The sequence below is a fragment of the Passer montanus genome, unplaced genomic scaffold, assembly GCF_014805655.1.
Source record: "Passer montanus isolate IOZ18808 unplaced genomic scaffold, ASM1480565v1 scaffold27, whole genome shotgun sequence".
Taxonomy (NCBI): Eukaryota; Metazoa; Chordata; class Aves; order Passeriformes; family Passeridae; genus Passer; species Passer montanus.
Window position 1 is genome coordinate 1,315,901 of NW_024367372.1, and position 21,592 is coordinate 1,337,492.

General features: G+C 43.7%; 1 protein-coding gene across 11 annotated transcripts in view; it reads right to left on the reverse strand.

The window, feature by feature from the left end:
* The window catches only part of KTN1 (kinectin 1), a 57,929-nt gene that overhangs the window by 19,634 nt on the left and 16,703 nt on the right, over positions 1 to 21,592 (reverse strand). For 8 of the 11 annotated variants that reach the window (XM_039712656.1, XM_039712649.1, XM_039712648.1 and 5 more), the window contains 24 exons: positions 19,683 to 19,789; positions 18,235 to 18,367; positions 17,162 to 17,249; positions 16,703 to 16,869; positions 16,039 to 16,107; positions 14,222 to 14,259; positions 13,547 to 13,637; positions 13,215 to 13,283; positions 12,456 to 12,493; positions 12,249 to 12,339; positions 9,947 to 10,015; positions 8,861 to 8,895; positions 8,645 to 8,735; positions 7,262 to 7,330; positions 5,938 to 5,975; positions 5,215 to 5,305; positions 4,984 to 5,052; positions 3,422 to 3,459; positions 2,866 to 2,956; positions 2,685 to 2,762; positions 1,782 to 1,819; positions 1,019 to 1,109; positions 849 to 917; positions 447 to 484 (listed from right to left, as the gene is read on the reverse strand). In XM_039712656.1, coding sequence (XP_039568590.1) covers positions 447 to 484; positions 849 to 917; positions 1,019 to 1,109; positions 1,782 to 1,819; positions 2,685 to 2,762; positions 2,866 to 2,956; positions 3,422 to 3,459; positions 4,984 to 5,052; positions 5,215 to 5,305; positions 5,938 to 5,975; positions 7,262 to 7,330; positions 8,645 to 8,735; positions 8,861 to 8,895; positions 9,947 to 10,015; positions 12,249 to 12,339; positions 12,456 to 12,493; positions 13,215 to 13,283; positions 13,547 to 13,637; positions 14,222 to 14,259; positions 16,039 to 16,107; positions 16,703 to 16,869; positions 17,162 to 17,249; positions 18,235 to 18,367; positions 19,683 to 19,789 — 1,796 coding nt within the window. The remainder of the gene's footprint in view (positions 1 to 446; positions 485 to 848; positions 918 to 1,018; positions 1,110 to 1,781; positions 1,820 to 2,684; positions 2,763 to 2,865; positions 2,957 to 3,421; positions 3,460 to 4,983; positions 5,053 to 5,214; positions 5,306 to 5,937; positions 5,976 to 7,261; positions 7,331 to 8,644; positions 8,736 to 8,860; positions 8,896 to 9,946; positions 10,016 to 12,248; positions 12,340 to 12,455; positions 12,494 to 13,214; positions 13,284 to 13,546; positions 13,638 to 14,221; positions 14,260 to 16,038; positions 16,108 to 16,702; positions 16,870 to 17,161; positions 17,250 to 18,234; positions 18,368 to 19,682; positions 19,790 to 21,592) is intronic. The other 3 variants (XM_039712659.1, XM_039712652.1, XM_039712651.1) reach the window with 2 other exon arrangements.

The following is a 21,592-nucleotide window of genomic DNA, read 5'->3' on the forward strand; positions in this document are numbered from 1 at the left end:
TTCAGCCCCACATTATAACACACTTTTACCCCTGAGGTTTTCCCTGGAAGAGATTTCCAGATGATTTTGTAATAGGAACAACCCTCTGCTAAGCTGAAGTTCCAAGAAAAAAAAAAAGTCACTTTTGCTTGAAACACCAACATTTAACTCTTGAGCCATAAGCTGAGCTGGCATGCATTCAAAATAACATCAATCAAGGCTTGCTTCTATGGTGGGCACAACATATTGCCAACACTGTCTGTCTGCAGGAGATTACACCTGAGGATTAACAGTGTGAGCAGAATCTCCCATGCTCAACTTCTGTTAGACAGTAATTTAATTTATTTCTTTTTTACTGGCCACTTCACATAGTCTGATATTGTACATTTGACATTTATTTCTAAATTTCCTGAGCAATTAAGTGAACTGAATCAATTCTCTAATGCATTCAACCTGGCAGTACTCACACTTGCAGAAGCTCCTCGCTTTGGACAGCCAGAGATGCCTACAAAGAGATCAGAGATGTGTTAGGAGCAGAGCAGCCGCAAAGACCAGGATGTGCCTTGTTCACCAGGCACTGCTGCAACACCAGAAAGCTGCACTCTGGGCCTCTGAGGGAATCCTGTGCAGCCTCCTCTGGCCAGGAACACAGCAGGCATAAGAAGGTACACAAGGCTGCAAATCCATGTGATAAAAGGAAGCAGGAACAGATATGCAACAGCCAGAAAAGCTGGCTCAGTACAACCCAAGCCCAAAGGTGCCCCTGGATTTCCATGGGCAGTACAACTCCTGGGTTTCCATGCCATCCATGCAAGCTACCACCACTCACTTTTGACTTCTCTCAGTTACACTGCAATTGGAAGCTGTACCTGTTTGCAGTTCTCCTGCTTTAATTCCTGTATTTGAGCTTTGAAAGATTCATTTTCTTTTTGCACATCCTGTTGAAAGAAAAAAGGCAATATATGCTCATGTATAAATAGAGATATACACACACAACATACACACTCCTCAAGACAAGGTGCTTCTATCAAAACCTTACCTGTAACTGTTTTACTTGGTTTGCAATTTCTCTCTCTTTTTCTTCCACCATAGCTTTCAACTTCTTCATTTGTTCTTCTTCCCCTTTCAACCTGCAGAGATGGTTTAGAAAGTAAGGAGAAAGGGTTAAAGTAGGGGAAAAAATGTTAAAGAATTTATGCTAAAAAGGGACAGCCACTCAAACTAGGGCAGTTTGAGCAGCAGAAGATAAGATAAATACATTTTGTGTGTTGAGGCTGCCTCAGGTACCACACACTGGCTGTACCAGAGCTCTGCTGGGAGAGCAGCACATCCCAGGAGCTGCTTTGCAGACAGAGCCCTTTCTGGCACGTTCTCATACAACCTTCCTCTGACTTGGAGCAGCCAGACAAAGCAGAGGAAAGCCTGGCAGCATTTCTCCATAAAACAGGAGCTGGAGAATTGGCTATTGCATCTCAGCCTGAAAATGGCACAAACTGGATCTGCTACCAACTGAGCCACAGGCACTGCAACCTTCCAACACACTGAACAGGAGGAGGAATCAGCACTAGACAGGAGAAGCAGCAGCAGTTCCACTGTTAACAGAGCCCTGGGTGCACATTCCCAGTGTGGGAGCAGCAAAACTCAGGGCAGGGACACCAGGCATGGCAGCAGCCACCAGCACTAACAGCTTATTTTAGCAAAGCCCATTAAATTCCTGACAGCAATTCAAACATTCCAACTGAAGATAAACTCAATGCATATTCCCAGCAGGCACTTGAGGAACTGCTACTCTGCATACTTACAGGTTCTCCATGTCCTGGACTTGGGATGCAGCAGGTACCTGAAAAAGTAATTCCCAGTCTCATTTTGATGGCATAGTTTTCAAATGAACAGCACAAGAAGGGGCAACACACAGCTTGCAAGACACTTGCCAAAGAAATACCAGGAATTTTGCATCAGGCATTGCTCCAAGAATATCTAAGCACATAATGGATTTCAGAAACAGAGCTTACACCAAGCATCCCAAACTTCACACCAGCCAACTGCTCTCCATTCCATCTTTCCCCTGGGATAAATGCCTCTGTCTAGACATCCACCCAAAATAAAAAGTTCAACTCAGTCTCCTCCTTTTATCATCAACAAAAATCCAAACTGAGCCATAACACCACCTTATTGGAAAAATTCTTCCATTAAGTAACACCTGGCTTTAAGGTTGTCCAGTTGTCTGCTCTCAAGTCCAGTGCAGGAAATCAAAAGTCAAAATATTCCAGCCCCAGGGAAAGGCAGGAAGGAGTCACAGCACAGCCTGACCACTTCAAGAGATGCTGTTACATCCAGTTACAGCTAAAGCTCCTGCATGACCAGAGCCCTGCAGAGATCCTGCTTCAGCCTGGCAAGGAGGTGGCTGGGACACAGCTGGGACTGTCTGTGAGCTCCAAGGCTTTCAGACCACCAAAGCTCCTCTTTATGCACAGTTATCATCCCAGTTAAAACCTCCCAGAACTTGCTAGCCATGTAAAACCTGTTTTGGATGAACACAGCTGAACTAGTGGGCTCTCTGCATTAGAAACAGCTTAGTCAAGTTGGATTTAAAACATCTCTAAGCTGAAGCCAATGCAAATCCTCTGTGTGAGGCAGAGGAGAAAAAGCAGCTTCCTGTTCAACCAAGCAGCACTCCCAAACCACATCCACTCTGCAGGCTGTACCTGTTGGAGTTGTTGCAGGTTCTGTTGCTCCAGCTCCTGAACTTTACTGGTTAATTGTGCAATTGTATCCTTCTGACCCTTTGGATAGAAAAAAGGCAAAGTTACAAGCGTGCCTTTATTTTTCCCAGCCAGACAAGCTGCAAGAGAACTTATTTCCCTTCAGAATATTAAAGCAGCTTACCTGCAGGCATTCTCCTTTCTTAACAATCTCTTTCTCCTTCTCTTCCAATAAGGCCTCCATGGTTTTCACCTGCTTTTCCTTCCCCTTCAACCTGTGCCATTGAACAGAGACAAACACGGCATAAACCCTTTGCTCTTTCATCCATCTGGAAATAAAACAGCCTATGCTGTGCAGCACCTAACAAAAGCAGCATCTGTGATCAAAGGCACAAGCACAATTCACCTACTAAAAACCAACGTGTGAGCCCTTCCACTGCAGCCTGGGTTAGCAGGAGATGCCCCTGATCAATGGCACTGCTCATTAGGTGAAAGCAAACTCTGTGCTGACACATTGCAGGGGTTTCACAAATGTCTGCTCTCCTCATCCAAAAACACCTCCCTGTCCCTCCTCAGCTGGGGATACAAGGGACTGACTGATCATTTCCCCACCCCTACAGCTCAGGTGTTACCAAAGCAGGTTTTCCACTATGCCTTGCCTACATCCCTCCATCCTGACCTGAATTTAAGGGGTCAGTAAGGGGTGCACAGGGCAGACCAGAATTAACAACTGCACTTACAGAGTCTGAAGTTCTTTGACTTGTGATGTTATTGTCACCTAAAGAAAATAATCAGCACTTCAGTTCAATGCACATGGAAAAGGAACATAAATGCTAAAAATTTCTCTATGAAGAAACACAAGGAAAAATTATCATTTTCAAAAGAGGCACAATTTATTGCAGTGAGCATAAATGCACTTTTTTTTAATTACAAGGCACCGAGTGTCTCCAACTATTTACAGTCCCCACATTTAAAATGTGACTTTCAGAGCAGCAAAGGAAACAGTGCAAATGGGAACAACAAGCAGGCCCACAGGAGACACAGAGGAAGAAGCAGAGAGTGACTGTGACCACCTCCCCACTGGCAACTGCAGCTCCAACCACAGAGACCATCCCTGGCCACTTACACCTTTGCATAAGGAAGTGCTTTTTGGGTGCCCTCTGAAAAGTCAGCACTCCATTACATTCCCATTCTAAGGTGGAATATGGGTTGAAGACATAAGATTTAGTGGGAATGTTGCTTTTGAATGCTGTGTGAAAGCCTGACAGTGGTTATCTGTCAATCCTCTACCACAACACAGCAGGAGTTTCAGACATTCCCAAAAATCTCCCTTCTGCATGCAGGAGACCAAAAGGTGCACAGATACAGCACCTTTGGAGCAAGCATCCCTCACACAGCATTCCAGAAACAGCAAACCTACACTGCATTTTTTTTCTGAGCTCTGACAGTCCCAGGGAAGGAAATACACACAAATAACTCCCTTAGTTCCTGGAAATTTGCTTTGGAGGAAAAGCCCAAGACGGAAACACATTCTGTGAAGCTTTGCCTAAAAAGGACAAAACTCTAACACTGAGAAGGGGGTGACATGTTGGAATGTAGCTAAAGGGACTGAAAAGAGTGCAGACCAAAAACACAACCCACACAAACAAGCACACTTCCTGACAGCACAATGGACTCAGCTGCCTGCAGAATGGGCTCCCTAAGGAAACGTGGGCTTCCCTTGCTTTGGATGCCAGACAGCAATCATGCCAAAAAAGCCAATTTTCCTCCATCCCTGCATTCCTGATAGCTAAAGTAAAACTGACTGTGCCAAGACTGAACTCTTTTTGGGCACTGGGGATAAAAAAAAAACAGTCTTGGGTTTACCTGGAAACCAGATACTATCTGGGCCTGTAGTATTGCCCCAGCAACACAGAAAGGCCAGACCAGGAGCAGTAACTTCAGCACTTGAGATTTCCAAGCTGCCAGCCCCCAAGGATGCCCCAGGGTTTCATGTTTACTACAGGGACAGCGTGCCCAGGCAGAGCTGATGTTGCAAATCATTAAGTTACAGCAATTGCTGCCAAATTTCATACTAATGGCCTAAAAAGCTCAGACTTCCAGAGGTGTATGGTTTCTGAAGGACATCATTAATTATCCTACATTTTTATGCCTTTATGTCCAAGAACAGTGTAGCTCCAGCATGAAAAAGTTCCTTACCCAAGGACATTCACCAGTGAAACAGAACACACTAGAACAGAAACAAGTGAGCAGCACACCCAAGGCAAGGCTGGTTCACACTGCTGCCACTAAAGTATTTTACCTGTTTTTCCATCTCAAGCTGGGAATTTCCTACTTCTTCTTTCAGAGCCTCTATTTCCTGTGTCAAAGCCTTTTCAATGACAAAACAAGACAGGGTTGGACAATGGAAACACAAAAACACCACAAAAATGGATGCTACAGATTGATCACTGTAGAATGCCATGCAGTAAAACAGACAAATGTGGTTGTGGCACCAACACACAAAGGAATTGCAAGGATTGCACAGGGATACCTGAACAGTCTTCTCCTTGCTTGCTACTTTTAGGATTTCAGCTTGTAGGAGTTCTTCCACTGATTTTATTTTTCCATCCTTCTCGTGGATCCTTAAAAAGAGCAGAGAAACAACATAAGCTGGTTGAAAGAAGTGTGCTGCCCAAGCAAATACACAAGATTTGATCCTGCTATCACATCACATCCCATCCCATCACCAGCCTCAGGGACCCACAGTGGGACCAGGCAGGAGGAACAAACAGGAAGAATAAGACTGGGACTAGTGCAGAACCAGCTGGCTTTATATAATCAGTAGTACACATACTAAATCAATACTATTACAGTCAAAAAATGCAAATTAAGATATCAAGAGTGCCTGGAATGACACAAACTTAAAATCAGCCTTCACTGGACACTCCAGAAAGTATTTATCAACTTGAAACACACAGGGGACAATCCCACTCCTTTTCAAGTGCCTACTGGACAAAAACGATTATATGACAAATCAGAGCAATTCCTCACCTAGTCAAAGCCAGGTTTATGAAATTAACTGTTTAGCAGAGCAGCAACTGGATTTTCAGCAGGTATTGATCTGGTGTGACATGTTTCAAAAATGGAAATGCTTCCTGCCACACACACACTTCACCCAGCCAAAAGCCAATCATTTCAGGGAAGCAATATACTTCCAGTCATGGAATAAAGACAGAGAGAATTAATAAGAAACTAAATCTGTGCAGTAACTTACACTTTCTGCAGTTCCTCCACCAGTGATTGGAAGGAAACCTGTTAAAAACAGAGGTTCATTTTAGAAAAAACAGAACACAGCAAAACAATTTCTGAATGTTGAGGGGTGAGGATAGAGAGCTAGAGCTCTCTGCCACTGGATAAGCTTTGTAGCAGCCTAATATTTTATTTATCTGGCTGCTCCTGAGAAAATTACTCTCCAGCCCCTGGAAAACCAGTAATACTAAACTTGCTGCAAGTTCCAGAGAAACAAAAGCAAACCCACACCACCTTTAGCAGGAGAGGGTGAGGCTCAGGACCATCATTTAATCAGCTGCCCTTTAATACTGACACTACTGCACATCTCTACAGGGTCACTGTGCCTCCCCTCTTCCATACATGATTTTCTAGGAGCTAATTGCCCTCCTGAGGTGTCCAAGCAGAGCTGGATGTCAGGGAAAGGCCCTTCCTGATCAGCACATCAGAAGTGACAACACTGTGACAGTGTCACTGAGCAGACACAAGGAGAAAGGGGACAAATGACACCTGTAGAGTGTGGATTGACACTGGGAAGCTCAAACATTCACCATGAAGCTGAGGCAGTACAAGGTGCCTGCCAGCCATGCCTGCTGCTCCAGGCTTCTGGAAAAGGAGATCCACAGCCATTTCAGGAGCATGGCAAACTCACAAAATCCCTGGGTTGGAAGAGACCTTCCAGATCATTGAGTCCAACCCAGCCCAAACAGCTCAACTACAACACCCAGTGCCACATCCAGGCTTTGTTAAACACACCCAGGGATGGTGACTGCACCACCTCCCTGGGCAGCCATTCCAGAACTTTACCACCCTTTATGTGAAAAACCTTTTACTGATATCCAACCTGTATTTCCCTTGGTGCAGCTTGAGACTGTGTGCTCTAGTTCTGTCAGTACTGCCTGGAGAAAAAGCCCAGCCCCAGCTGAGCACAGGCACCTTTCAGAGAGTTGCAGAAAATTATAAGGTCACCCCTGAGTCTCCTTTTCTCCAGACTGAGCACCCCCAGCTCCCTCAGTCATTCCTCACAGGGTTTGTGCTCCAAGCCCCTCATCAACCCAGCTGCCCTCAAACTAAACCAACCCCCAGGCAGCTCTGACTGGATCCTGAACATCTGCCCTGCTTCTGACACTTCTGCAAAGCAAAGATTTGACAGAAGCATCAGCTCCCAGACCAACGCTGAAAGAAAACAGGATGCTTTGCCAACAGGCTTCAAAGGCATCTCCACCTTCTTCCCTTGACTTTTGCAACCACAGCAAGATTCTTTCAGATTTAGTTTAGGTGTAATAAAAGTTTTAGATGAAAAGTACTACCTGCTCCGATTGCTGAATTTGCAGGCTTTGAAGTTCTTTTCTCAGAGATGAATTTTCCGTTCGCAGGGCCTTTGAAAGCAGACACACAGATAATGAAAGACTCATTTGTGGGGGAAAAAAGTGTTAAGCTTGACAGAAAAGTAATTTCTTTTAGAATAAGTGAAAGACTTTGAAAGTCTGGAAGAGACCCCCCTCTGCAGGTGTTGGAGCCAAAGTATTCAACGGACTAATTATTCACCATGGATAACTTGGAGTGGACACTAATTTATAGGAAACGGGCAAGGTGGGAATGCTGTAACTGAGCAGAGAGGTCAAAAAAACAAATGCAACAAATCATGTACAGCCCACTTATTTATATCTATTTACATAATATTGGGATTCTCCCACAGACAGGCTCCTCACCACTCTGGGAATACAAATAAAAATTATATAACACCCTGGGCTTTAACAGTCTAGATCCTATTCTGGAGTCAATAATAACATCCAAAATATGTAAGAATTAGAAGATGCTTCTGTACAGAAAGGCACTACAAAAATAAAAATCACGTAATCTAAACATCATTGTCAGCATTATTAAAAATTGTAAAACATTATTTCAAACAAATACCTCGCAAAACACAACCATCCCTGGAGGAATTTAAAAGCCATGTGGGTGTGGCACTTGGGGATGTGGTTTGGCAGTGCTGGGGATGGCTGGACTTGATCTCAGAGGGTTTTTCAGCCTAAAGGAGTCTATGGAGTGCACACAGCTTTGGCTGCTCAGTGACCTCAGGATTTATAACCCCTCCCCAGCACAGGGCTGGTAGCAATGCCCCTGGAATTCAGGCACCTTAAGAAAGGGAACATTGTCTTGGCTGTGCCCAGGTGGACAGAGCCAGCAAGAGCCAGCTCAAAACAGGGATTTCTGTACTGCCTCATCCAGGTTTCTCATCACTGCCTTCTTTATAAATAAACAAGAAGGAAATAACTTTATCACCATCCCAGAAATGTCACTAGTTCATAATCCACTTAACCCTTCAGATTATCAACTAAAACAAAAAAACCCCCGAAGGTTTATAATACCGAGTTTTTACAAAACACCCTTTCCTAAAGGGAGGTTTGTTGGGGATTAAATCAAATGTACAGCTCTAGAAATATATTCCCATTATTCCAAAGGGCATTTTAGCAAAATCTGCCCTAGAGTAAGCAGAGAGAAGCATTTATTCTACTCCACTGATACTCATGCTTAGTCTATCTTACAGAAAAGGTTTAAACCTCATCTCCACAATGTGCTTTTCCTGTTCAGAAGGAATTCACACTGAACTATGAGCACTCAAACATTCACTTTGCACAAGAGCACTTAATCTCTATTTCCCCATCCAAAGATAATAAGAGGGATTTTACCTTCAGCTCCTCCTCTTTAGTAGCCACCTGGATGAGTCCTGCCTCAAGCAGCTCTTCAACTGTCTTGATTTTATCATCCCTCTCTCTCATGCTGAAAAAGCAAGAGTGAAAATTAAGGAAAAATTAGTTTAACTTTGAAGGCAGCTAGCTACAACAGTAATCTTACTGCCACCAAAATCTTTATTTTAGCTTCTGACACAGAACAAAGTTTCTTACCTTTTTTCCATCTGCTCTATCAAGTCTTTGTTTGTCTATGAAGAATAAAAAATAGGGCCATTATTAATTGGATCAACAATGGTTTGGGATTTAAAAAACAAATAATTGGAAAGCACCAACTTAACCAGAAGCTTGGTTACAACACTAATCCAGAAAGGAAAACAAAGTAGGGACACAAAGTCCTCATGGCATATGTGTCTAATACTGATGCTGGAAAAAAAGCAAATCAATCTTTCAGGGGAGGGACAAATCCAGCCCAAATGCTTTGATGGTTTTACACTGCTGGACTTCCAGCCAGCTCTGAAAAATCTGCCCCTTTTGAGCATTTATCAGAACCACAAGCTCCACCTGAGGCTCACTCAGCAGAACATTTATGATTCCTCAACACCACCACATTGTGAGAGACCAGATGGGAAACATAAACCAGAATCCAAGCAAAACCACCTGCAGTCCTTCAGACAGGACACCAGAGCCAGGGGAGCAGTGGCTGCAGGTCTGGCTCTCCACCAGGGGAAAGGGAGCAGCTCCAGAAGGGAGCTCCTGACTAGCAGCAGTACAGGAAAAGTTTCCTGTCCTGTCAGTCTTCTCCCAGTGTATCAGGAAGTTTTCTCAAATCACAATGATGCAACGTCAGGGATGTTCATATGGGATCTCCCAGAGAACATCCCAAAGGAGATGAAGCTGAACAACACAACAGCTTTGCAGCATCCTGTGAGCACCAGTCTGGCTGCAGCAGGTGAGCCATGGGCAAAAACACTGAACAGGAGGCAAAAGACAAAACAATGGAAAGAGTTTTCTACTTCCAAAGGTCAGAGTGGTTGCAGAAAGAAGTTCTTGCTTGTGTTAAGCTATACAAGTCTTCAGGAGTGGAAAAAAAAAAAATCCAGATTTTGTTTGGACATTCCTGACTAGGTTACACAACAGTCACAACTGCCTTACTTGACCCTCCACAGAAGAGAAAACACCTAAAAAAGCATCAGGTTTTGACATCAACCAGCTCAACCTACAGCCAGGTTAAGAAAAGACACTGAAGAAATTAAAAGCACAGAAGATACTTGATAAAAGCTCAGCAAACACTGGCTGTACCTGCTCAGACAGGAGAGTCTGCAGCTTCTGAACTTCAGCTTGCAGAGCTGTGTTTTGATCCTTTAGAACCTGGAAGAAAATTGAGGCATTTTATCAGTTCAGAACTGCAGAGCCTAAATACAGCTTTTCCATAATGGCAAAGAGGCAATTAAATAGCACAGAAGTCATTACAGAGAGTTCTGTGGAAGCTTCAAGACTACAAAGAGTCCTTTCCTTCTCTGTCTTGCTCTTCTGTATTAAGGACAAAAGTATTGTCCTTATGTCCCATGAGAAATTCAGCTGTTACCATCTTTATTCCCTGGCAGAGAATCAGACAGTACCAAATGTGAGAAGCTCAGAAAAAACCACATTTTCCTCCTAAAGCAGCACCAGCATAGTGTCAAGATTTAATAACTGCCTCTTACAAAACCCTCATCTGCTGAAGTAAATCATCCAAGATCCCTTTTTTGAGTTCCCTTCAGCTGTCTCAGTGCACAGCAAGGACTTGGCAGTCCAGCAGCAGAGAGCTTTGCACAGCTCCCACACCTGGTCCCACTGAAGCCTGGGAAGAGGTGGATGGGGAGGAAAAAACAGACTTTGCCTCTCCTCCTGCATTCCTGCTCCATACAATGGTCACAGCAGCCCTTAACAGACAGTATTTTAAAATCCTCCTCTATTATTGCTTTTTGTCTTTTTGAAGACTTGCTTGGTGCTTTACAAAAGTGAAAAGCTGGACATGTGCTCTGCATTCCAGCCCCAAAATCTTACAGGGAAAACACAGGCAGGAAAGGACAGCAACAGTGAGGATTAAATGCAGTGCTCTGTTTTGAACCTGGCTTTTCCCTCTTTCATGTGCCTGGGAAAAAAGCAGCACTTCCTTAGGTGGAAGCATTTAGAACAGCACTGGTCTGGTTTCTGTTTGGGATCAAAGAGAGGAGGAAGGAGAGAGCAGCAGTGCACATAAACTTCATGCTGAGAGCACACAGTGGATTTCTGTACCATCACCATGCTGATGATCTGCATTCAGCTCTATTCACCTCCCAAGAACTGCTGGAACTGCCTGCAGGTGATTTTTGCCATTACTTTAGCACTGAACTGATTACAGCACATAACCATTCACAACACCTCTAAGGCCTTTTTCCTGGGAACAGTTACTACAGAAACCATCACACTAAAAGGATGTTCCTATTCCTTCTCACATTCATTTTCACCTGACCTACCATTTATAATGTTCCACCACACAAAGCCCTGAGAGTGTCACAAACTTGAGACTTGCCCACTTCCCCCAACCTGCCACATCTTCCCACTCCCCCTTCCACACTGGTTATGCACCTGTGACCCAGCACACAAGAGTTAGCAGCTTTATTCCAAAAATCAACTGAAATTGTGCTATGTTTCCTATCTCATTAATTGAACAAACTTCTTCCCTCTTCTCCTCTGACAGCTTAGAGAAACTACAGAGCCTTGGAAAGGGACTCTCATCAAAACCTCTTTGAAAGTGTCACTTAAATACAAGAATCAAGTTTACTACCTGCTTCAAAGAGCTCCAGGAGACTCCAGAGGCTTCTCCTACAAAAGCATCCTGCCTCTGCCTCTGCCCACTCGCTCTGTTCCTCACCAGCAAACTCACCAAGGTGACAGTGGCAGCTTCAGAGGGACTGACCTCACACCAGAAACATCAGAGGAGCAGCAGCACCCACCACGGGCTTGAAAGGAGTTAAAGGGATGGAGTCAGCACCTCTCTCTCTCTGTTTCTAACAGCCCAGGTTCAGAAGAAAAAGGCCAAGGTGGCAGAGGGCAAGGAGGAATTAACCTGCTCTCTGCACACACCATCCAGAAACAAGCAGCAGCTTTGCTCTGCAGAGCCCAGATGTCAGAACAAAAGCTTCAGCAGTTCAGCTGCAGCCTTATGAGAAAATGTGGAAAGAGGCAGAGTTAAAATAAGCATTTTTACATCTGCCTGACAGAAAACAGAGGCTTGGCATGCTCATCCAAGCAAGAGAAGTTCCAAATAAAAGCACCAAGGCCTTGAAAGGCATATTTGCAGGTGGAATACAGGGAAATCACAACAGTTTTTACTGTCCAACCTCTTCTTGCAGAATTCAAAGCCCTCTCTCTCCACAACTCAGACACTGCATTTAACTTGTGCTGTGCCACCTCTCACTCTGCTGTGACATCCCACATTGCTCCTGCCTTACAAACACAATACTGTAATTTACCTAAGCACCCAAAAGTCAGTTTAATTTCACTGTTCTGCAGTGAATCTCTGGAGACTGGAAAACTTACTGAAAACAAGCACAAAAACACCTGTTCTGTATCTTACCTTGAATTCTTCTTTTGTGTTTGAAATCTGAGCGAGTTCTTCTCGAAGCTGATCTTCAAGAGTTCTTATTTTGTCATCTTTTATGTGAATGCTGAGACACAGCAGAACAGTTAAACACGTTTCCCCATCCAAGTCTTATAAAAAGCATGATTGAAAAGAACATAAAAGACTGATAAACATTGTTTATCAAATCCCAGAGCTATTTACCTTTTCTGCATCCTTTCCAGCTCATGTGCAGCAGCAGCCTGGATTATAAAGAGGATTAACACAGACTTAGGATACATCACATGATTCAATCAACCTTTCATTCCACAATATTAAAAAGCTAGAACAAGTCATTTGGCCTCCCAGCACATGACTGAAATCAAGAGTGAAAGGGGTAAGCTTGTCTTCATGCACTTTTACAACACCAATCTACAAGCATGCAATTATACAAAGGGAAGACCATCTCCAAGAGATTCATTTGACAACTGGGATTATCTCTAATTAAACACTTCATTTCCACTTCTGTAATGAACAGGCCACATAGCAGCAAAACAGGGACAGCATTTTGTTTGGTTCTAAAAACATCTCTGTGGTGAGGCAGGGGGAGCTGTGGGCTTTGGGGTTTTTTTGGGGGGATGTTTATGAATCTTGTATGCAAATGCCAGGCCTGCATATTCACAGCCAGCTGTGCTCACTCCTGTGAACTGTCCTGCACTCTGCATGCCTGAAAATCTAAACCTACCAAGCAAAATGCTTCAGTAACTTGGATATCCAAGTACAAGACTTTGCTGGTGAAGGAGGGGGAAGAATTAGGCCTCCCACCAGCTCTAAGAACTGCACGGAATCAGATATTAGCCCAATCCGGAAGCCTCACACCATTAATGTGCTTAAGCAGAGCTTGCTTAAAGCCAGCAGATCTGCATTTGCATTTATGACAGAACAGGTACTGGGAAGGGAGGAAAATCAAAACAACTGTTTTACCTGTTCATTTGTCAGAGCCTGTAACTTCTGTACTTCTGATTTCAGGGAGAGGTTCATATTCTGTAAGACCTGAAGGAAGAAAAAAAGAAATGAATTTGCAGTTCACACACAGATAGTCTTTCACTCTCCAAGGTGAAGTTTCAGGGGATTTTTTGAAGGAAAATCCTCAAGTGTCTTTTTCAACAGCTTTCCAAGCATTTAGCATTGGCCTTGCCTAGCAGAGCAGACCTGTAGCTGAAAAGGCTGTTTCTAGACCCAAAGACAGCAGCCTTGGGGGCTTCATTTTGTACATGCAGCCAGATCAGCTGGCATTTGCACAGCTTGTATTGTACCTTGAGCTCTTCCTCCTTGCTGGTTAAGTTGGCACGTTCATTGCCTAATGAGTCCTCCATCTGCTTGATCTGTATGTCCTTCTCTGCAACCCTGCACAAGGGGGAAACAGTGACAGATCAGCACAGAAGATGTGGATGGAAGTGGTGCAGGAAGCATCAGGCTAAACCCAAAATACACCCTGGCCCTTTAGTCCAGCTCCTACTCCAAATCCTGCTGACTGTACACTTTGCGTCCAAAAGCTTTTCCATTTTAAATGCTGTCTGCTTGCCAAAGTATTTATGAGACATTCCCTAGCTCTGAAACACAATTAGCACCCCATCTCCCAGAGGGAGAAGCCTCCTGGCACAGCCCAAATAATAACAATTCTCATGGTCACGCACATTCCTGCACGCTGCACTGGCCCTGCACACAGGCAGGGATAAACAACAGAGGAGATGCTGCTCTCTGGAGCTCAGAGCTACAGCAAAACTCCAAACCCGAGGCCAGACAGGGAAGGGAAATCTGTAGGAAGGTGTTTCCCAGCCCCCAAGTTGATCTCATGAGGAGTTAAAAGCACAGACAGCAACATTTCCTTCAGCAGTGCCTCCCAAATGCTCTGCAGGTGAGTGGAGGGAAGGTGGCAGGCACTGAAAGGCAGCAACACCTCCCAAATCCCAGAGGAAATGGATGCTCACACTTTCTGAAGTTCTTCTGCCAGGACTGAAGCCGAGCTCTGTAGGAGGGGAAAATAAAATAAAAACAAATAACTGGAAGTAAAGCAAGTCAAAGAATCCCCATCTGCACTGAGCCAGGAATAGCATTTGTCTGGTTATTTTAAACTGGCACAGGATGCTTCCAACTATTTCCTGGCTAAGCAACATTGAAGGAATACCAGCACATTGCAATGGCCCTTCCCCTCTGGCCTGGTACAACATGAAGGGAAAAAAGACCCCTATTTTTTGTCCTTCTCTAGATTAAAACAAGCCACGGGGCTCACCAGTACTTCCCTCCCAGGAAATGAGTGCTTTATGGGATATTCTGCTGACAAACTACTCAAATTAAATAAAAAACGAGAAAAAATTTTTAAAAAGGGGGGGAAGTGGAGAGAAAGGGGGAAAAAAGAAGGGGGAAAAAAAGAAGGGGGGAAAAAAAGAAGGGGGGAAAAAAAGAAGGGGGAAAAAAAGAAGGGGGAAAAAAAGAAGGGGGAAAAAAAGAAAGGGGAAAAAAAGAAAGGGGAAAAAAAGAAAAGGGAAAAAAAGAAAGGGAAAAAAAGAAAGGGGAAAAAAAGAAAGGGGAAAAAGGAAATCTTGCACATTGCATCAGGAGTTGTGTTGTGAACAGAAACAACACCACAAATTCAGCAAGTAGCATTTTTCCCTCTGGAAAAAGCCTGTCCTTAGGCTGTCACACACAATGGGCATGAGAGACCCACCACACTGTATTTGAAAGCCTCAAGGGACCTGTGCAAACTTCCATGTTCACAATTCCAATCCCTTTTAAAACCAAAAGAGTTTCACCATCCCTGACATCCAGAGCAGGATACAGCCCCAACTCCCTTCTCCAAAATGTTATTTTCACCCCTGCTGTCCATGGTGGAAAAACATCCCTGAATTTTCATGGCCAGTTGAGGGGAAAGCACACACCTCCAGCACCCTCCCTGTGTAACTCACAGCTAAAAAGTCAAATTTCCCCAGGAATTTATTTCCAAAGCCCTTAAAGGGATGAGAGGAGCAGGCCATGAAGATGCTGGAAATCTAGAGTGGCTCTTCCCTCACTGCTCTCCCCACCCAGTGGGTTAAAGCACTTCAAGCAAAACCAGATTTTCAGCCTGATGTCAAATTTAATCAAATTCCATCAAGCACATCCATGATTAAAAGAAGGCAGCACTCAACTGCATAGGAACAACCTCCACTTGTGCCCCCAAAGCCTTTCTGAGCTGATTTCTGTGACTTTCTTCTACATCACTCCAGTGATCCTGAGGCTTTACACAGTGTTTACAACAGAAATAATGTCTGTAAGAAACTAGTTAAACCAAAATTTTAAAGATTAAAATAACTGAGAAAGGTATTGTGCAGGTTTGGTGGGGTTTTGGTGTGATTTTTTTTCCTTCTGCACAGAAATCAGCACTAAAATGAACAGACAGCTTGATACAGGAGCTACCACAAGGGAAAAAGCACAATCAGGTGGTTCACAGGAGGACTGCAGAAAGACCAAAAGAACCACAACACAGAATTGTATTCATGCAAAGCTACAGGACAAAAAACACTGAAAAAGGTACTATACCCTTTAGTTATAAATGAAAGCCACTAGGGAAGGAAATAAGTGGATTTTTCCCCCCACCACAAAAAAATGAAGCTTAAAGTTTTGAAACAGTTTAAGGAACATTAGAAAAGAGGATGCTCACAAGTCTCTGCTTTCAGCATTACATCTCATACCCAGCTACTAAAAGTCTTACTTTTAATGAAAGTTCACAAGTCATGACTACAAAAGAAAGTCTGAGAACATGCTGTACCTGGGCTGCCATTTGTGAATGAAACTTCTGAAGCTGAGCATTCAAAGCATCATTCTGCTCTATCAGCTCCTTGTAAGAGAGCACAGAAAGAAAAGCAGGCTGAGATCTGCAGCTACTCCACTTCTGCTAGGATTAGCTCTTAGCCATGATTATGTTAGTAAGAACAGTTCAGCATTTACATGTCAGACACTTTACAAAAGATGCTGGGTTTTTTCTCCCCACTACAAACAACCAGTTGGAGTGGAAGCACCAGAACCTGCTCTGTATCAAGGAAAAACATTCCCTGCTCCACCATAACCCATTTGGTTTCCCTGAAGCCCTCAAAGGTAACGTCCACGCTGCCTCTCACCACCTGATGCCAGGAGGAGGGAGATAACACAAAAATTAAAGGTTTGCTGCTCTGCCAGGCTGCTCCCAGACCACAGATCATTTCACAGCTTGGGAAATGGGATCAGCACCTTTTCCTGACTTGCCCCAAGTGTGAGGTGGTTCCACACCTCTCAAAGCACCACACACAAGGTCTCACTCCATAAGCAGGGTTTTTTCATCCTTTATTCAGTGGGAAAGCTTCACTAAAACAGCATTTCAGGGATATTTCTGTGTTTCCAAAGACACAAAGTGAAAGGGAAAGTCCCAAACCCTTAAAACACTTGAGGAATACTACCTGCATCTGCATTTGCATGGAGTCCTTCTCAGTAGCTCTCTTTTGCTCAGCCTCCAATAACTGCAGCATCCTCTGCTCCAGCTGCTGTTTTGACACCATTGTATCAGTAAGTTTACTGTGCAAGCTCTGGATTTCATTGTCTTTGGCCACAAGCTTATTCTGCACATCTGTAGCAGAAATGTCAGGATTTTAATTCAGAAATCAATATTTAACTTTGGGGGAAATAATTTTCACTGTAAAGGGGGAGGCTGATTAGGAGCCTCACTCCAAGGCTCAGCTCCCCCACCAGCATTCAGACTACCTGGGATCCCAAAACACTTTCCCCAGGGGTGCTGAAGCAGGGCTGACTTCACCTGAGCTTTCTTAAAGATATTTACTCAATAATGCCCTTTTTTTTTTACAAATGACAACAGCCAGTTCACTGCAGTAAGCATTATTTGGGAATTTTGTGATACGTGCCTTGTTGTGCTGCTTCATGTTCTGCTGTTCTTTTCCTGAGATAAGCCTGGATTTCTTCCCATCTTCTCTCTGCATCCTGCTGCTGGACCTTCACATTGAAGAAAGAGTTGATGAGAAGAATTTAATTAATTTCTTTACCTTTAATTTCTTTTTGAAGCATTCAGAGTGCATCTCCTCAGTGCTAGTCCCAAAACATATGGCAATGAAGTGAAATTGTTTCTTGTTTCCATTAGGGCACATCAGAGAGACAGAGTGCTCTGTAATCCTCCTCCTAGACTAGCTCAGCCTATTAATTTGAAAGGCAAATTGTGAACAGGATTTCATTATAGGCTCTTAACAGAATGGTTTCTGTAATATGAAAATGTAGCACTTTGCCCTGATAGTTCAGAATTAACACTAGAAGCCAGACCAGCCAAGCATCACATAAATCTGCATTCAGTAATTAAAACATCTCAACTCTAGATACCAATTCTCCATCTGCCAGGGCAAAAGGCAAGAAGAACTTCTGGTATATCAGATTTAATTGCAAATATTAAGGAAATCATGAGCTCTGGATAGACATCCTCACCTGAAAACACTTTCTCTTCTAAAAAAAAATCCAAATACTTTTTCTTCCAAAGAAACAGGAAGAGATTTATCTAGAAGCCTGTCCACTTACACTTTATGTCTTTAAAAAGTGTGTTTATTGTAAAAATTAGGCACACATTTAATCAAAAGCATGTAGCTTCAAATAAAAACCACACAAGGACAGTGTCATCTGGATGAATGGCTCTGAAATACCAACTCCTATTGGAATTGTACTCTCCCAGAATTGGAATTGTACTCTCACAGAAAGCAAAATAAAAAGCTTAACTGGTGATGTTGAAAAGATATTTACCTGGAAGGTAAGTTTCACTTCACAGGAAGGTCTGTAACCACTCAAAACCCAGTGCACTGAATCAAACCATTAAACAAACCCCAAGGCTGGCTGAGCCCATCTGAAACAAGCAGCTCAAGCAATTCCCACCCGCCTCACAGCCCAGCTCAGATAAAACCCTGAGCACAACCTGACAGGCAGAGCAAACCCCAGGTACCTTGAGCTGAGCCACTGCCTGCTCTGCATTCTTCTTCTGGAGCTCCTCTTGCTGCAGTTTGCTGTTCTTCTCCCCCAGCTCGTTCATCAGCCTGGCGTAGTCCTGGCGCAGCTTGTTCAGCTCTGCCGACTGCCTGCAAACAAACAAACAAACATTGCCACAGGTTTGCCACTCAAATGTCAACAGCAAGTCCTGTATTTGCAACTAAAGGGTGGGTTTTTGGGTGTTTTCCCCCTCTGAAATTGTTTTATCCTAGGAAAGGGATGAGGGTCAGGTACTCCTGGCCATAGCAGCAGAACCATGGCTCCTGGTCAGCAGCACAAGTCAGTAGCCACAAGCCAGGGTCAGGAACTAAAGGTCAGCAATGAGGCACAAGCAGCAGCTCCTGGAACAGGTCTGCAAGCTGACTGGCAAGATTTGGGCAGGCTGATGTCAGCTAAAGAGGCTCAGCATAAGGAAAGGTCTCACATTGAAATTCACATTCTTTTCCTTTTCCCATAAAGGATTATTGATCTTGGCTCACTGAGGACTATTCCTCCTGGACTAACTGCACACATTTCTTCAGAATATTTGTTGCCTCCTGGCCTTGACCTGACTATTAACTTATGAAGGTATCTGATGCACTTTCTCAGCTGGGAGAGGAGATGCATTTGTTCAGCCCAAGGGAAGAATTTTAAGAGGCTCCCCTTTGTGCCTAAGCAAGTAAAAAGCATTTCATTGTTATCTCAAGTTTGCTTGAATTAAAGCCTTTTCAGGATAACTGCCTGAAAGATGATGATGCTTCATTTAAACGAACAGGACACATAAAATGAGGGTTCCACACCCTACTCTGAGCACTTCACAATCAGTAATAAATAGCTGAGAGAGGATATTGTGTCAGTTTTGTCTTCTACACACCTTAACCAGGGTGCTCAGCTTTTACCTGGACAATGCACAAAATCCTCCCTGCCAGCTCAGGGGCAGGCCAAGTCATAACTCCCAAAAGACAATTTTTGTTTCTCCAAACATTTGCAACACCAGCAAATAAATCCAAGTGCCACCCCAGCAACATCAGTAACTGCAGGGTATTGATATGTAAGTTTAGAGCTGCTGTTCTCCCAAGAGGCAACAATCAGCACCTCTCCTAAAGCCCCAGGGGAAGGATACACACACACCCTGCCAAAAACACCAGAGGTGCCTGAGCACTGCTGCACTTCTTTCTCTTAAAGCCTCAGCAGCACAGCCTAAAAGCTCAGGCTTCAAGTTGTAAAAAGGCAATTATTTGTTCTGAAAGCCCTGGCTCAATGCAAACACCACCAACTACCTGTTCAGCCCAAAATATTTGTGTTCCCAGCTTAACCACTAACTCAGAGACAGCCAAGGACTTGGAAACAAAAGAAGCAGAAGTCAGAACAACTCTTCAGGGGAGGCTCAAAAACACACAGAGCTCCAAAGAGCTGCCAACATACTTGCTCTCCATTTGATTGGTGGAAGTGCTGACAGCATCTCTCAGGATACCATTTTCCTGCTTCAGGTGGCTTATTTCTGCCTCCATCTGCTCACGGAGCTGCTGGAACTGATGGGGAAAGAAAGATCAATTCCATAAAAGATTAGGCTAAGGAGCAATAAAAACAAAATAAAGCTGCTTGTAGAAGGAGGTAAGATATCACAATAATTTCAGTAAATAAAACTAAGTGGATTTTTTGGGAGAGGGGGAGCTTTGTTCCTTCCTCACACACCAGTTCTTAAATTAAACTGTGCTACTGAGACCCTCATGCTCAAATCAAAGCACAGGTTTCCATTTATATCAGTGCATCAACCTATTTATCAAGGCAGCCTTTTTTATTGTTTAAAAGGCTACAAAAGTGTTACTCAGAATACCAATTGCTCAGCTACATAACGTGAGATATTTATCAATAACTAGATAGCAATATATCACTTTTCCAAAGGGAAATAAAACAAACATGCTGTGAATTATCATTAGATAATCCTCATTTGCTGTTCCTTTCAACAAACCAGGAAAAGTAACAAAAAACTAACAATACAAAGATTACAGCATACAAACTCCAAAAGGTCCTCATCTAATATTCTGATTTTCAGCAAGGTTCCAAAGCTGAGGCAGAAAAAAGCCCTGATAATCCAAGGCGTGAACTAAGTCAAAAGGCAGAATTTAAACAGAAAAAAGGGACTCTGCATATACAGACACAGCAAAGCTGGTCCTGGAGCCCAAAAGTCTGCTCTGAAAATCCCTGAGCACACACAACACTCTTCCTTTATCAGTGCCAGTCTGCAGATATGGCTGACACCATTCCAAGACCCAGTTTCAACACGTGGATGATTCATCAGTGAGCACTTCTCACACTAGAAAATCCAAATAAATATTTGTGTAACAACCCAGCAGCAGGGAGCAGTCCCTAGAAGGGCAGCCACCGCCAGTTCTGCCCCAACAAACATAACAAGCTGGGCCTTGGACGTTTATTGGGGGCTTCTTTTCCTTGACTTTTTTGGTTTTTAATGCCAACAAGATGCCAAGAGAAGCAGGGGCACAAACCCCACCCAAGTGGAAGCTGTGACCATTTTCAGCTCCTCTGCCATGCTGCAGCACATCAGCAGAGGGAGCAGGACCAAGCATCGGATCTTTTGTATTTCCTTTCTCCAGCTCAGCCTGGGACAGCAGCACTTGCTCAAGTCTCCCAGGTGTGCCCAGGTCTCCTTCCCTAGCCAGCAGCAAGACCCTCTCCTTGTCCAGTTATCTACACAGGTTCCAAGGAAGTTTCCTCTGCTCCAAAATTGCAGAGATGCTGCTCTCCAAATGGCCATGAAAGAAGATACAATTTTGAAGTTGGGAAGTCCACATGTTGGGCTTAATGCTGTGACATCCACACAGGACAGAATGACTAGGACGAAATCTAAGCATAAGATGGGCCATTTTCCTTAGAAAAATCTAAGTTAAACTTTTAAATCTGATTAAACAAACCCTTCTAAGGTCACTCCATTACAAAGCAACTAAAATAGAAAGTAACAAGTGTCTTAAAAAAATACAAGTGGCTGCTCTTCAAATATTTCCAGCAAAGCACTCCCTCAGGCACTGATATTTCATGTGTATTATGCCATGCTGTCACTCTGTACCATAATCTTAGAGACATTTATCTGCTGGTAAATGATCATCAGCATTAGTGGCTCCCTTAAGCTGAGTATTTCAATTAGACTTTACACTTTAATTGAATAATACTTCAGCAGAACACCAGGAAGGAAAAGACACTAGATCAGGGACCAGCTGCCTGGCCAGCACTGGGCTTTACACACCTCAAAAGCCTCCCGTGAGAACTCCCTCTCCTTTAAACCAGGAAGCTGCCACAAAATTTTGCAGTGATTTCTC